This window comes from Macrobrachium nipponense, chromosome 32, assembly GCF_015104395.2.
Source record: "Macrobrachium nipponense isolate FS-2020 chromosome 32, ASM1510439v2, whole genome shotgun sequence".
Lineage (NCBI taxonomy): Eukaryota > Metazoa > Arthropoda > Malacostraca > Decapoda > Palaemonidae > Macrobrachium > Macrobrachium nipponense.
The window spans coordinates 30,840,548-30,858,171 of NC_061094.1; the positions used below are offsets into that span (position 1 = coordinate 30,840,548).

General features: G+C 36.7%; 1 protein-coding gene across 6 annotated transcripts in view; it reads left to right on the forward strand.

The window, feature by feature from the left end:
• LOC135207309 (phospholysine phosphohistidine inorganic pyrophosphate phosphatase-like) overlaps positions 1-10,838 on the forward strand; it is a 16,012-nt gene extending 5,174 nt beyond the window's left edge. For all 6 annotated transcript variants that reach the window (XM_064238991.1, XM_064238994.1, XM_064238996.1 and 3 more), the window contains 3 exons: positions 2,944-3,095; positions 3,859-4,015; positions 6,851-10,838. In XM_064238991.1, coding sequence (XP_064095061.1) covers positions 2,944-3,095; positions 3,859-4,015; positions 6,851-7,045 — 504 coding nt within the window. In that variant the 3' untranslated portion in view covers positions 7,046-10,838. The remainder of the gene's footprint in view (positions 1-2,943; positions 3,096-3,858; positions 4,016-6,850) is intronic.
• Positions 10,839-17,624: the final 6,786 nt, after the last annotated feature.

Consider the following 17,624-nt stretch of genomic DNA (forward strand, 5'->3'; position numbering starts at 1 on the left):
ATAATATGAAAATACATACAATATTATTGGATACTGTAATGCATAACTTTTTAAAAGAATCAGAAAAGATTCATATTCATTGTGTATTTATTTCGTAAATATACGTATCCGTCAGCAGCCTGACATCGCTCAATTAGGTATGCCGATGTCGGTCCGAATCTGATTCCCGTTTCGTGTCCATTTTTATTTATTTATTTGTTTTTTTCACTGATATGTCATAGGCAGAATGCATTGAAACTCCAAAATTGGCTTTTATTAATAAATTACTAAATTATATCATATATGTAGTATTCATTATACTGAAGGCTAGGCTACTGTATTCGTCTATATACGATATAGGTACCACGATATCATCATCATTGTATAGGCGAGGCTAAATTGTCAAATGTTATTCAATTTCTCTTTGTACTGAATCATCATAAGCCATTGGTCGCTCTTGCCTCCACCAACTTTGCTCTCTGCTGCTTTTCTTGTAATTAAAATGCTTTTTTTCTTCATTCTTGAAGCATAAGTTTTAGTACATGTATGATTTATTAATTTTATTTTAACCAAAATTCTTTTTTTTTTTTTATCGATATATTGATATGGTTTATGCTGAAGGGAACAAGCAACTTACCTTGGGAATGGTGAAATCTGACTTTAATAAATTAGTTCAGGTAAATCGTATAGGTAAATCGTATGCAAAAATTTTGGCTGAGGGCCTTCTTCAAGGGGGGAAGTTATTAGGTAAATATACATAGGTTTCACTTAATTATTTGTATTTACATTAGAAAAACACACACATCAGAAGGGTGAAAGCATAAATAAATAAATCTTTTTAACAAGATTTACAAACAACTGGATCATTCTCTGTAGAATCTCAAAGGGGCCTGCTTCAAAGGGCACAGACAGATCCACAGCATGTTAACACCTATTTGTAATTTAGAATATAGTATATACAGTTACTTAGCTGCAAGTGAGAAAACACTGATAAAGAATCGAGAAATTGCACAGAATATGCCAGGCAAGCAACTCAATTCTGGCAATACTGGATAAGGCACTTATTTTGTAAACTTATTTGAATAAACAAGATATAGGTCTCACTGTGGTATATCACACTATGAAAAAGGAAAATATCACACTATGAAAAAGGAAAATAAAGGGGTATCAGCAATGGAGGGTAGTGTTAAAGGGATTGACTTCGAAAGTAACTGAGCCTCTAGACAGCCACATGGGGAACAGTAAAGGGCAGCTCAAGGGAGAAAAGGACTCTAGCGTTCTGGATAAGTTATCAACGTCTTCTGAGGATTGTTCATCCGTGTGATACCCGTATATGACGCTGGGATTATGATTTTGCTCTTTGTAGATGGCAGCATGCATGTAGGACGTCAGGTCCTCTGGCCCAGGTGTTCAAGATGGTGCTCTTCATATGGGTTGGCTACTGAATGGGGAAATCGCTTTCTCTTTTGGCCTTGCTCCTCTGCCGGCTTTGCTTGACCCAGGCAGGATTAGCATCTCTGAGGGATGTCACCTGAAATCAAGGTCTAGGACAGTCACTTGGACAAGGGAAACGGTTTAAGAGATTACATAGAAGGAATAGTGGTGAGAGTAGTCAAAATAGGGGTAAATTTTACCTACAGTTTACCTTTACGGTTGAGATTAAACAATGAATGTTATTTCAGATTTTGTAAAATAATCTTATATTGTATATTACTTCTAATCTTGGAGGGTGAGTTTGCATGGAAGAGATTTCCTTGTTGCAGCAGACGTAGGTGGATGAATCTTCATTTTTGTAGCTAAGGTTAAGGGAAAGGCTGACTCCCACAGTTTCTTTAATATTTCTTTGTTCTTAACAGTAGGTGGATACATAATGAAAGCAACATATTCCTAGTTGTATTGTGTTCCTTCCATAATAGTTAGAATTAGCACTGGTTCTTATACTTGTTCCCTGTCATACAAAAAGTTTTTAGGTCAGCAATCTTGTACCAACAACATGCAGTCCTTAGCCTAGGATATGCTGTAATCAGGCCTAACTTTAAGTGTTACACAGCACAGTTAGCCTGACTGTATATGCATAACACAGGAGGAATTTAACTCAAGAATTGACATTTTCATAAACTTATGGAAGAATATTTCACATCTTTGCCTATGGTTGGTGGTATGTTTGCAACTAAATGCAAGCTCAACATGGGGAAACTTACATAACAGTACCATGACAATTACTGTATTAGTAAATGGCAGTTACATCGAGGTAAAAATACAAAAGAATACTATTAAGTGTTAGGGCAACATGTAAATTATAAACTAACACAAATGCATACCTTTCCCAAGGGAGAAGTATGGTATTTCAAATTAAAATAAGGGAGCTCATTCCTTTCTCCTCTAGTGTTGCTGTATGCGTCTCAAACGGTGCAATTTGAGCTTAAATCTTGAAAAAATGAAAAAAATTCTTTTTTCCAGTTTATGCAGGTATTGCCATTTATTTCAATGAAAGTTTTCCATCAGTACACCAGTCTGACCTCAATCACCTTGTCAGTGCAAAGATAAATTTCCCGACTTTGTTCACTCAGGTCACCTGCCTCAGCACATAAGTTTAAGTTTTCTTTCTTAAAATTAAAAGGCCTTACCTCTTAAATAGTTGCACAGGTTTGTGTAAACTGGTGGGGTAAGGTTTATCAAATGAGACTTTTAAACTAAAATTAAATTTTTAGCTGAAACCCATCAAATTACATGGAAATCAGTGCACACATTCTGACCATTTGCAATCTTGTAATAAGTTTACACAACACAAGGAGGGACATGATTACCACTTCCCATCAGAGGCACTGGTCAAAGGAATACCTGGCCAACTGAGGATTGTTCTTCCTTTTGTGTCTGGGAAGCTGCTGACAAGGGGAAATGGCACATGTAACCTGATTGAGTTTATATGCAGATAATATATTTTACTTTAGCCTTTTTTTTCAGATTGAAGGAGAATTCTCTTCATTAACGAAAGGAAAACCAACTTGTGTAGTAATGGGTGATGCTGATGAAGGTTTTTCATTTGCTAATGTGAATAAGGCCTTCACAACACTGATGGAAATGGAAAAACCAATATTGTTTTCTTTAGGATATGGGTGAGTAACTCCACATTGTACTATACATCATTTATAAATGCATTTAGGATATTGGGTGTGTAACTCCACATTGTAGTACAATACATCATTTATATATGTACATGGTCTATATGAATTCATTTTATCTTCAAGAAATGGATGTAGTAATGCTTCTGTTGAGTGTAACATCATCTATTTATGGTAAATACTTGCATTAATTTTCTTGGCATCAAAATGTATACATACTGTAGTGGCTTGTTGAGAATACCAGAAAAAAAAAAAAATTGGGCACAAATACTACCTAGTAAATAGACTTGTTATTGTAGGTTCTATGGTAGGTTTTGTAGTTAGCAGGCTGAAAATATTAAATTTTAAATACTTTCTGCACTTATCCTTGGAGTTACAATACAGTTTGTTTTAGCATTACTGTACTGATAATTGCTATACAGGCAGTCCTCACTTGTTGGCGGCATGAATTAACAGTGAGCTGGTTTTATGGTGCTGGGCTAATGACATTGTTAACCAGATTTTTGGCACTGTAAGCAGTTTATCGGCGCTGATAAGCAGTTAATGGAGCTGATAAGTGGTTTATTGATGCTTACAACATCGTTATGCTTTTTATTACCAAAATTTCTGCAATTTTCGATTAGCAGCACTCAGCTGGGAACAGAACCCTGCCATTAAGTCTTATACATCATCTACTTAAAGATGATTTTTGCCATGGTTTGCATTGTTTTCATGGTATTTGACCCATTATTGAGAAACTTGCCTTTTCATTTTTCAGGAAGTACTACAAGCATAAGGGAAAGTTGCAGCTAGATGTTGGAGCATTTGCTAATGCTTTGGAATTTGCATGTGACATTAAAAGTGAGATTGTTGGGAAGCCATCACCACAGTTTTTTGGGGCAGCACTCAAAGATATGGGGATAACTGCAGATAAGGTATCTGTTTAGTGTGTTTATGTTAAATCTATTGTGATGTTCTTTATTAATATAAAATACGGTACTTATGGAAATAAAAGGAGTTTGCAAAGATATCTTGCTGAACATTATGGGGGACTCCAATACTACCAGGAATATTTAAAGAAATGTTAAAGCAATTAGTACTGGATTGTTATTAAATGTCAAAACATTGGGAGCTTTCCTAGATTGTGACCCCAAGGGTTTTTGGGGGCCGTTATCTACGACTAATATTTCATTAGGGTTACTATTTTTATAATATTTACAGTCTTTTTATAATTTTTATGATATTTACAGTCCCAATGGGTTTGTAATAAACATGCTGCAAAGGTGGATATATACTGGGTTAAAACCCTTGTGATCACTATCTAGGAAAGATACAAATGTTGATTACCTACCACCAGAACGCAAAGTATTTTAGCCCGTTAACAGTACCTGTATGCTCAGTGGAAGTAATGTTTGCACCAAAGCATGTAGCTCTAAAGTCTGAATAACGACAAATTTTTAACCAATTTGTATTTTTCATAGCTAATAAACCCGAGGTCATAACAATAGGATAATCTAGCACCAGCTGGAAACTGAATAAACAATCAAAGATGGTAAAGCAAGGAATCTGTGGCATCTGGCAACTCGTGTATACGAGATGGAAGCTGGTCACCGACCAGGCTTGGTACCTCATGACGCATCAGTCTTTCTTCCAACCCAGTATATGAGAGGGGCGGCTAGAGGCAGGCAGTAAATGTTTCAGACTGTAGGTTTGTTAGCTATGAAAAATACAAATTGTTCAAAATTTTTCATTTGTTCATACATGGAACAAACCTTTGATCTTAATAATAGGATAGACTTTTATACTTGGAGGGAGGTACAAGACCTTGATCCAGCTAGGGGTTCAGCCCACCTGACCACCCTTCCTAGAAGATCGAGTTCTAAAGAAGGGGGTCCAAGTCCGTGAGAGAGTAGATAAGTGAATATCTAAAAACAGCCTGCTGAGTTGTAGCACTGATATATGACCAGGTTCATTGAATTCATGTAAGGAAAAGAGAACTTTGCCTGTTCAAGTAACAAACCATGTAGGCCACAGGGGTTTGTCACCACTCCTCCCCCCCATGCTAGAGAGAGGAGACCATGCTACCAAAAAACAGATTTGTCTATTGTATAGGAACAAAACAAATAACTACAACCAGTATGGCTACCACACTCACCTGTATCAGACCAGTTCCAACATATGATGTGTCTATTCTTCGACCCACTTGTAGGAAGAAGAAAGGAAATAAAGAGAAAGAAGGAGACCAGCCAACGCACTCGGTCTCTCTTCCACACAACCATCTTAGGTAAGATACAACCATCTTTGGTGAGATACAAACAGCCTGCCAGGGGCACTGGATGAGCCACACAACTTGTTGGGCAACCACCACCGGACCCAAGGAATGTCCAAGAACCTGTGGGCAATGTCCTTTAGGTAAAGGAAGTAAATGTGGTTTGCCAAAGCCAAGAACCAGCATTCAAAATCCTATGAACAGACAAGTTCTTACATGCCAGTGAGGAACTTATACCTCTGATGTCATGTGTTCTAGCATGCACACTCAATGACAGAACTAGCAGGCGAGATGCCACAGATTAATTTTTTACAATCGTTGACTGTTTTAACTAGTTTCCAGCTGGCACTAGAAGATTATCCTACTGTTAAGGCTGAAGGTTTGTTCTGCAAATGAACAAATATGTTTTGGCCAATAAATTTAATATTGTAAGTTCTTCATATTGTGCAGAATATCTGCACAGGTAACATTGCTCTGTAAGATTAAAATACCTGGCATCATGATAAAATATTGAGAAATGTAAGCGTGAAGTCTTTATTTGGCAGCTTTAAACTAAGTTTGTGCAAACAAGGGAACCCCTGGAAGATTCTTTATACAGATGATCTAGCGCAAAGAGCAGAATCTGAGGAAGAGATGGTAACAGTGCTTAAAAGGTGGAAAAATGGAATGGAGAAGAAAGGACTAAAATCAGCAGAAGCTAATTAAAGCTTATGGAGACTGGAAAAGAAGCAAAAGAAAAATTACAATCATGTGGCCATGTGGTTGTTGTGGGATATCTCATGGATGAACTCTGCTCTTTACTGAATGTAATAGATGGTGTCACAGGTGGTGTTAAGATTACAATATGTACATAGAATGAGATATTTTGGATGCCAGAAATGAATCACAAAAGCAAATGGAAAAGAGAAAGGGTTCAAGGACACTTGTGATAGATGGGTAGGTCATAGAAGATTAAGAGCACTTCTCTTACCATGATGACATATTGGGTTGTGAAACAGTAGAGAGAGCAGTAACAAGAAATACGGTGTAGCATGATTGAAATGGAGGGAGGTAACTAGACTTCTGGTAAATATAAATGTTCCATTGCTGCAGAAACATTGAGGAATTGTTCAAGTGATGAAGTATAAAAAAAAGGGACTTGATATCCATGGGATGTGATCACAGTTAGTTAGAAAAGTAGTAAATATGGAAGTAGCTAGATGGAGGCTTAAGAAATCATGGAGTGAGTGGGCATATCAAGACTTACACGATGGAAGTTCAGGTAGAGTGAGTGAAGGATAAAGAAAAACAGAGATTCATTTTACATTTAACCCCTGAAGGGAAAAGCTCACATAATCACAGTTTTGATGATGATTGATGAAGTTTAACGTGTGTTAGTTGTTTCAAAAGCATTTTGTTACTTATTTATAAAGCTGAAATTTAAACTTTAGCAAAGTTCACTAATATCAAGAATAAGCCCCTTTTACAATAAGACAATAATTTAAAAAAATTAACTTTTCAGGCAGTGATGATTGGAGATGACATTGTATCAGATGTAGGTGGATCACAGAAATGCGGGCTGCGTGGCGTGTTGGTCCGAACTGGTAAATACATCCCTGCTTTTGAAAACCATCCGGTGGTAAAACCAGATTTTATTGCTGATAATCTTGCTCAGGCAGTTGAAATGATTATAAATGCTCAGAAGGCTAAGAAGTGATACACCTAGCCTGATATACATGTAAATGCTACACTGTATTGTGGGTTTTTGTCTTGGAAAAAAATGTTTGTACATTATACTTTAGTAAGAATCTGTATATGAACTATGTTCGTTATCAGTTTGCACGTTATCCTTTGGTAAGAATCTGTATACGTATTGTTAGTTATCAGGAAGTCCTGAAAGTTAACAAAATTTTATTATGGTTTTAAGAGGGAAAGCAAGTAGGTCTTTGTATTTTTTTCAAGTAAAGTACATATTTGGTGTAATTCCTTAAGAAAAATAATCTGTGTCATAGCTTTGAAAACAGTAATCAATGTAAGAGTTAAGTTATTTTTCACTAAATCTTTGGCTTATAATGGAAAATTCAAGTATTGTGAAAGATACAGGGGTAGAGTATAAATCTATACACTGTCCAACATAATCTCATGCGTTTACTTTTAACTTCTTGCCTGCCTTTTATGATATGATGGATCTTTCCTTTGATTGCATTTGTTCCTAAAATTATACAACCCTTCATTGTATATGAATAGTTTTTAAGCACTGGTTAGTGTGGTTGTTGAGATCATTAGCTTTTAGTTATATGCAATTGCTGGAGAGTCCCAGCCACATGTCTAGCCAGTCCCTTGCTTTTCCTAAAGCTGCTGTGAAGTATATATGTTGCTGCTTTACAGTATTCATTTTGGGTTCCAGTCTTGTATTTACCTTGGGTGAAATTTTTGTTTGTGTATTGGTGTGTACATGTTTTTTTGGCCTGTCTGTGCTTCAGTCTATATGGTGACTGAACCAAATCCTTACTCAATTAGGTATCCTAGGAATGTATTGATATTGTTATTTGTGTATTATGAGTGTTCTTTTTAGGGTCAAGATTGCTTGAAGGATCTTCCCTCCAAAGAGTGCAAAGGATGCATAAGTTCAGCTGCAAACAGAAGTAATGTGAGAAATCTTCTGTTACATTGAAAATAATACACTTTCATTCATTCTGAAGATTCACTTCCATTCATCTGAAGAAGTGAATGGTCTGCAGTGGGACCATTTATCTTCTCTTCCACTTCTCCAGTGATACTCCTGGTGATTTGTCAGTGAGCTTCCCTCGTTTGCTTATCAGGCAGTCTCCTGGTGCCACCACAGCATCTTCTACTATGACGAACTCTCCAAAGCTTTTTTTCTTAGACCCTCAGAAGTTACTTATTGAAGGTTTTCTAGCCATCCTTCAAGATGAAAGGATAGTCATCTGCCCATCATTCTTGTCGTAGTAATAGTCAGTTGCTGTCTCCACTGCTTGTAGTTCTTTGTGTTGCTTGTAGTTCTTGATGTTGCTGCTGTTCCCATCACAGGTACAGTTGTTTCAGGTAGGAATGAGTGGTCATTATTTGCTGTTAAAACTCTTGGGTCCTTCAAGAAACTCACCTTGACCACATCCTCAGCGATAGAGGTGAGACACAGAATAGGCGGAGTTAATTGGGAAACGCTGGGGTTCTGATGCTGCTTCTCCTCTTCTTTTTCCTTGAGGTCATCATTTTATATAAAAATTATCAAAATATACTTTCAGAAAATTCTGAAATTTTCTTTGAATTGGCAAAGTAAGCATTGGTTATCCATGAATGTGTAATAATTAATATTACACACAGTATAAGAAAGATTTGCACCATTACAACCAAGAGGGTTGTGAATACATCCAAAATGCAGACAAAGGCTTAGTGACCTGGTTAGTCTAGCCTATGTTGCCTTTAGGCTACCTGTAAACCCTACCATAACCTTGGTTAGACTATTTTTATATATACTATTGAAAAATTGTCAAGAATCCAAAGAAATAAGACTGATCCAAGGTTTCTTTTTAATTTATAAGTAGTACGTACCCCATATATAAAACTAAACCAAAAAATGTCATCTTACCAAGCAAAATGTGTCGTACCAGAACTTTGTCAATGTAGCCTAGTCTCCTAGTATCTATTTGTGATGATGTAACAATCATCAGATACAAGACATCCAAAGGTAAGGTACTATGTATATGTAATGTGTGTATAAAGGATGCTGTGCATGTATATGTTTAACAGGACAACTCAAAAACAATGATCCAAGTACTGGTAATGTTGAACAATAAGTACACTTCTACTCCCCTGCTATGTCCTTTTTTATGGGTACCATTGTGCCTATGTTATACAGTTATATCTTTAGCAAGTTACTGTATATGCACTGTACTGCACATAATATGCCAAATCTACGAGAGAATAAAGAGCTAAAGGAGTTATACCATCAGTCTTTATTCTGAGGTTGGGCGAGATGTCCAACTTTGGCATGATACCAGAATTAGGCAAGGAGTAAGGCATTGGAACTACAATGCCAGATGTACTGGACAGTTATTCCAATGTAGAAGATGTGTGACCTGCTGGTAATATAATTGGATGCAGTTTCATGGCCTGAGTGACCCCTACCTAAGCATGAGGAACATAAGTGAAAACAAGTGTTTCCTTGGTGCAGAACCAGTAATGCTGAAGAGCAAAAGTGACTACAGTTGAAAGAAAGGCTGGTTCATTATGTGAATTTCCCTTCACCCCCCCTCAATAATAAGCCAATTGGCACACATTCTTACCCGTCCTCCTCTTTAATGAGTTGGTCAGCACAAATTCTCTGATCCACTCAGCAAAACTACATTGCTCAGTTAGTTTGCCTGACTGAGCAAAGGTATTTTTTGTGCTTCTATTTTCTGAGAAAGTTTGATCTTCACTTCACACATCCATCTGTACCTGTGTGATTTTATTCACACTTCTGCATTTGCATTGATAAAGCTGCTATCAAGGGTGTATTTAGGATTGGGAAATGCATATATAATTAAGGGATTACAGTATGCAGTAATGAAATGAAAAGAAAATTAGAATTAATTAAGATTACTTGTGAAATTCTGGGTACTACTGCTGACCAGTTGACATACACACAAAAGTTATTCATTTAATCATGTTAGACCTTGTGTGCATGCACCAATCCACCAGTGCCAGGTGATTTTTCTTCTTAAATGGTGAAATTTGGTCTTCAGGGACTTTGCATAATTGAAAAATTTGGCTATAATAACAGAATGTGTTTTTACAGCAGCATTCTAATGTGGTTTAAACACACTTGTAACAGATACAATATTTCATATTTGAGAAATTTGAGGAAGCGTTACTGTAAGTCATCTTTAAATTTAAACATCAATTATTTTATTCTGTAAAGATAATCAAATGAAACGGATTATAACAACATTAACTGAAAATTATTCCAGATATGTATGATAAAGTATATATTCATCTTGTAATTGTTTCAGTGTTATATAATATTAAAATTTAAATTTATATAGAATCTATCAACACAGTGTTGCAAGGAAAACTTTGTTGTAGTTATAGAAGTACATATTAATTTTTATTGGGAAATGATACGGCAGGAAAAGTTATTCATTTTACTACATATTAATGAATTTATTCAGTATCATGTGTACTATATCAGTTGGACTTACTGATTCTTCCTTTATCAAACAGTTCACATTTTTTCCTATCGTTTTATTTTTGTCCTTATTTGGTGGCACAGCTTCTTATAAAAGGTGCCTTAAGGTGTGCTGCCAAGGAATAAAAGGTACTATAGTCTTTCCATATAATTGTTCTTGATGAGACTTCTTTAATAAATCTGAGTAAATTTTAGAAGTATATTTTGTAAACTAATTAATATAGCATATTTTGATACACATACCATGAATGTTGATTTGTTATTGTTGTTAGTTATTCAACATATTATATATAATTTAAAAATAAAAGTTGTTTGGAAACATAGTTTAAAATGCCCCTTTAATCATTACTGAATCATTAGATAAGAGAAACTTCACGTTGTTTTTTATTTTCTCATAGCAGTTGATGATTGTTGTACTAAAAAACAAGATCTGCATCAAAACATGGTTAAGGGCCAAAAATAAAATTTGCCACTAATCACATTCGATTTTGTAATCGTATTCAGAGTGTAATCATATAAATTTTCATCATAAAATTTATTATTTGGATACTTACCTACTGTTAAATTAGCTATATCTCCCCGCTGATTAGGTGAGTAGCTAAATTTAACAGTAGGTAAGATTCATCTCAAATATGGTAACTTCATTGGAATTATGTCATCTGTTTTGGCTCTTAAATCCTATCACTATAACTGCCTTTAGGCACATTAGCTCTAAAGAAGAGTCCAGCACCATCTGGACATCTGGGCTGCTAAATCTCTGTTGACAGAAATAATTGATACTATGTGGGTCTGTTGGTCTAAAAGGATGTGTTGCCTTTGTTTCTAAGAACTTGACTAGTTCTGGATTTTCCTTAATTGATTTTTGCTCTCTCTAGGTGTTTTAGTCTATAAGTTATCATATATTTCCTTGCCTTGTTAGTGGCTTTGCCTGTTACTACAGTATAGATCCTTTGGGTTTTAAACATGTATTAATTGCCAAATATTTTTAACATCCTAATGTGGGTTTCTTTTAATTACTGCTATTGCTGTTCACTGGAAGTCTCCTTTTTATTTTGAACATCCTTTTTGTTCAGCTGTTATTTATTAGTTAGGACTTAGTAATTTTTTATACTACTATCGTAGTTTTGGTTTGATATTTAAAATGATCATGGAGACAATAGTTGCTCATTAATTTTTTGCTTGGAAGACATGGGATGCAAAGGACTCTCAGCGTTAATCTACCAGAACCTACAGCATTCTGCCTTCTAACACCCTTAAGTCTCTCATGGAGAGAAGTTTGAGTTACTTCTTGCAGCTGTCTTCAATCCATTGCTTATTCAGCATTCTCACAACTCGCGTCGACGTCTAATCCAGGAAATTTAGAAGGCTAATTCTACATAGGACACCCTCTGAATAAATACAATATGTACTGTGTGGAGAAAGACATCCCACTGTTTCTGCTGTCCCAAAGGCTGGGTGAAACCCATACCTTCTGTGCAACCTTATTACGAATAGTTGGAACCCCTATAAAAACTCTTAAAACTGCCTATTTTGTTAGTTAAAACCAAAGAAAGACCCACTAAGAATGTTTATTCCAGGTGTTTTTAACAGTTTTATCACAAAAAGCAAGCGCCTCAGTGGCGTGGTTGGTATGGTGTTTCCTTCCCACCTCAGTGGTCGCTGGTTCGATTCTCGGCCATTCCATTGAGGAGTGAGAGATGTGTATTTCTGGTGATAAAAGTTCACTTTCGACATGGTTCGGAAGTCACGTAAAGCCGTTGGCCCCGTTGCTGAATAACCACTGGTTCCATTCAACGTAAAAACACCAAACAAACAAACAAAATCACAAAAAGTGCATTTAATGAAAAAAGAAAAAGAAAACTGGAATTTGTGAACATATCTCTCAGAAAAATACCACGAATAGGCAAATTTCCCACGAATGATGGGGGTATATGTTCCAGAGAGAAATCTGAGAATGTGTCGGTCCGCAAATCCGGGGGGGCTCACTGTACATGTATTGCTACAACACGAGAAGAATTAAATGTAGAAACTATTAGTTCTGAAACAGTAGGCTATATATAATGTGTTTAGTCTAAAAATCACAATTTTTAGAAGTAATCTGTAGTTTTCCTAACTGTGCAAACCTGAGATCCTTTACATTAGGAATATACTTATGTCAAGGCTGGAACAGTCGTTAAAACTCGAACAAGGTGGTCAGGCAGTAACTACTGTGGTAGGCAGGGAGACCCATGATATAGTAATGACAAGGTAGTCCCACTCTAGCAACAAATTTGGGACTCATTTGCACTTGATTTTTTTACATGCAAACCATTCAAAGCAACAATTTACTGATGTAAACATAGGGATAATTGCCTTTTATACACTTTGAAATGCAATTTAATAAATATCCCTCCATAGACTTAGGCAGTGAATGGGATTTTGGATATATGAAAGCGAATGGGCGAAATGTTGCGCAAATAAGATTTTTTTGTTTGAATGAAACTTTTAGAGTGATGGTATCCTGGAGACTAAGGTCACAGGATTTTTTCGACAGTTTTTTAAACTTCCCTGTCATGGCCTTGTGTGAATTTGAAACCCTGTTACGAATTGTTTTAAGTTGATTTCATTTTGTGAATTGTCCATTGGCACGAGTCTGCCTTTCAGTTCATGTATTTTACATTGTTTAATTTTGTGATACAACTGTGAACCCCAATTTCATCACAAAATTAAACTACGTAGTATGCTAATTTAACAAATATTATTATTATAAAATTAGGATTTAACCAGCCCAATGAGTCTAACTATATTAAAGACCCTTACAGTACTGGCCCAAAAACGTTCGGGAGGAAATTGAAATAAATATACGAACATCAAATGCATGTCTATAGAGTGGAATTAATAGAATTATAATAAAATTATAAATAATGATTACATGATAAATGAAGTTGGAAAAAAATATAGATTTTATAAAAAATTGAATTAGATAATGACAAATCAACTACTTTAGTAAGGTATAAAATATAAATTTTATTGATCAAATTATTCTTTCTTAATATATTAAAACTATATAATGGAAAATTTTCTGATTCTGATATTTCCAATAATGACTTATGGCCTTTGTATGTTAAAAATTAGGCAATCACAGAATATGTATGCTTTACTGTTAAAATTGTGCTACAAACACTGCAAGGAGGGATGTCCCCATGCTGTTGTCATTAAATACTCGTGCGTCAGTCTAGTGTGGCCTATTTGTAATCTTGTTAATACATATCACTTCAGCTCGCTTTTCATTTTGTACTGATGAACTCCACAATTTAACATTCTGCTTAATGCATTTCAATTTACTGTTGTCTGCTTCACTGTCCCAAAGTTTTTGCCATTTTGTTTTTATGCATTGCTCAAATGAGTTTATAGTCTCTAGCAGGAAATTTTTTGCCAAAAATTGGTGAAGTTATCCCAGACTTTGCCTTTTTATCTGCCGTTTCATTACCTTGGATTCCTACATGGGCAGGAATCCGGCAGATTTCAATGTTAACCCCACATGCATATAATTTATTGATGAATTGTTTAATTTGCTTTACTAAATGGTTCTTATTTACTAAATGGTTCTTATGTGTGTAAATTTTTAGAGATTCAATTGCACTTCTCAAGTCAGAATAGATTACATATTTGGTATATAGTTTATTATTTGCCAATTTGATCTGATTAATTGCCAATAAAACTGCTGTTAATTCAGCTGTCAAGACAGTCGCTTCGATTGGCAATGAATACTGACTCACTCTGCATGCTGACACTGCAGCACAACCAACTCCCACAGAAGATTTGGATCAATCACTGTATATATTGCTTTATGAGGGTCTTTACTTCGAATGCATAATGTTTATATGGATTTGGACTATAATCCTGTTTTTTTTTTTTTTTTTTTTTTTTTTTTTGCCAATGATAAAGCTTGGAACATACTTTGATTTTATTCATCATCCATGGTGGTGGAGAATTTGAGGGTTGGCGCATGTTTACTCTCAAGCCATTAGATTCTAAAAATCTACTATAGTGAGTTTACTTTTCTAAGATCGCTGTGGTGTGGCTTGTACAGATATCATACGCTGCCAATTTTCATGTTATGGTAACCATATTAACTTCATGGAGTATATTGAAATAGTTTTCATTTCTTGAAATGTGGTTCTTTGTTTGCATCAGATGTTTTGAATATATCTGATTTCGTATATTCTTCGTTAAAAGCTGTTTCATCAATGAAAATGAAGATATGGCATATTTTTTACCCGGCAATGCCAGATCCGAGTTTAGGGGACCTATGATTTTTAGGAGGATTTAAAAGGTCATGGTCAATATCAGTAAAGGATACTCGCTCTCGATCACCCTCTGTGATAAGTATGGACAGCCCAGCCCTAGTGACTCCTGTAAACGTCTTCACCCACCACCTGAGGCCAAGGAAATAGTCTATAATTTCCTGAAATACTTCACTTTATAAAAACATCATGAAGGTTCTGTTACTGATGTTTTGAAGGCTATCCAGAGAACATCTGAAGCGACTAAACTGTCAGAAATGACTATTCGTAGGCTTAACAAGGAAGCAAGAGAGGCGGGAAATATAGAGGAATCTTCAGTGTTTCAAAAAAGAAAAGAGAAAGTGAGTCCTGTGACTGACTTGGATGATTTTGATAAAAATGTTATGCAAAGAAGGAATGAGTGGTTTTCTTTTCTAAGGGCATAATAGACTGATTGACTTATGAATTTATGTCTCAAGTCCAAACACCGGAGCCAACAGGCCATTCAGCGCATCTATAATTATAGAAAGAGAAAGAAGGAATAGCTAAATAGAATAGGGAATGAAAACAAAATTTAAAAAATGTTAACAGGGAAGAAGCAAATCCTTTCCCTCTACTCCCAAGGTCTAAAGCGAATCCTCCTAAGAAGGATTATATCTGCGGGAAACATTTAATGGGACTTGCATACCCGTAGATATGACAACTCTGCCTTTTCTACCTGGCCCCACCAGAGCGATATTAGAAAAGTAAACGCACTATAGCTCTTACTGGAAAAGGTAGTTTGTGATTATTAATAAATATATATCTTATATGTTGAACAGTTTTTTCGTGGGGGTATCAGTGGACATTATCTTTAAAGCACTTCTCATTGTTACAAGGTCTCAATGTAAAGATACTGGGGGGTTCACCACTTTCACAACATACTGAAGTGTTAGGGGAAAATTTAAAGGTTCCACTACAAAGTCTCAAGCCTCAAGTATAGTATGAGACAATTTCATGATTAAATTCAAGGCACTATTACATTTATTTTTTACAAAGGCTACATGCGCTTTCCAACTAAGATGAGTGTCAAACACCAAGCCTAAAAGTCTTATAGTATCACTCAACTAAATGTGGGTATCAGAAGTGAGAATTCACAGCCACTCTAAAGACTTAAGTCTCTGATGGTCGAAGAACAATATCCCTTTGTGAGAGCAGTACGTACTCTGCCCCTCATGCGACTCCATAGGCAGAGTTGCTTGGTAGTACATTCCAGCTTGGAATGCGTTTGGCTTATAGAGTATTCGAGTGCACTATAGATACACTTGAGCATCTGCATATCAACCGAAACAGGAGGGAATGAAACCCTCTTGTTCAGTGGAAATGCCACTCCTGAGGTGTTTTTGCTAAACAATACCTCTGGTGTCTCAAAACCAAAACTGGAAACTCTTGGGAGGCCTGAAAGGCTTCCTCGAGTTTCAGGTCACTTAAGAGAAGGTACATATTGTCTCGGTCACACAACAAAAGAACTAACCTACAGGTATGCGCCTATTACTAGAGGTTGCAACTGATAACAGACGCTTGTCGCAAGGAGAATCAACAAGTATATGCATTGGCTCCTGTTGATTGAGTGCCAGCCTAATTCTTCCCTCACCTCCAAAAGAGAAAAGAGTAAGCAAACCTCCTTTATTCTCTAATGAAAAGAGCAAAACGGGAACATTAGAGAGGATTTGACACTTCCTAGCGATATCCATCCTGAACAGTTTGAGCGTATGTCTGGTGAGATCCTAAGACCGAACCAGGAGCATAGGCCCTGGCATCCAAACTCTGGGGAGAAGACTCCGCAGAGTTCCTCTTATTCCCTCACTCATCCAGGTGTGTAACACATGAAGTAGAGGGAAAGGGAGAGGAAGACTGAATGTTTTCGCCCGCCCTTCTGGCAGACCCACCAAGAGGGGGGCGATAATGTATACGATCATCAACTTGTAGTGATGATAGCACTGCATAGACTTAGGAAAATGATTTGCCCCAGTGAAAAACACTTCCTGAAAGGAGAGCAGAGGTTCTCACTCACCAAACAGAACATTCTCTTCCACCAACTGGTGTTGCGAGAGTTGTGTGGAGTTTAATGCGCCATTGGTTGGCAAGAACTTTCAACGTCCTGCCACTCATCTGTCTTCTCCGAGGTCGAAAAACCTCATGAAGAGGACTGCAGAGAACCTCCTCTCCAACTCTCATGATGTCTTGTCTTGAAAGACAGACATTAAGAAACTGTAGCATACTAATGCTTGTGATGACAAGCAAGGGCGAGTCACTGAATGACTTGCACCCTTCTGTCCTATGCCAGAATTGGGAAAGTGAGGTGTCTCTCCGGCACTGACTTTGGATGAACAATCCCCCATAGAGGCTTGTATATTTGGATGGTCTTGCAAACGAGCTCTGCCCAATGCAGTACTAGTTCTAGAGACGGAATCCCTAGACCCAGAGGTAGGAGCCCGAACTGAAGTCTGAGCTCCTACGGCTCCTTGGGGTAAGCGTAACTGGTCCTAGCCCTGAAGGATTGGGATAGCTTACAGGAGATCCAATTGCTTCCTATGTGAAAGGAGGCAGACCCTTCAAAGTCCCATTGACGGACCTTCTTAGGGATGGAGAGGCTACCTTCTTCTTAGACTGACAAAATCTAGAAGGAAGGGGGGGCGGGGCAGAAGATGACGACGACAAGATATTCCTGCGGAACTCAAGTATCTGATGAGATGACAGGAGGACTGCATAAAGACTGCAACATGGAACAGGAATGGAATGAAATATGAGATTTAGGCTTGAAGCCAAGCACTGGAATCCAAGGGATTATTCAGCGTTAT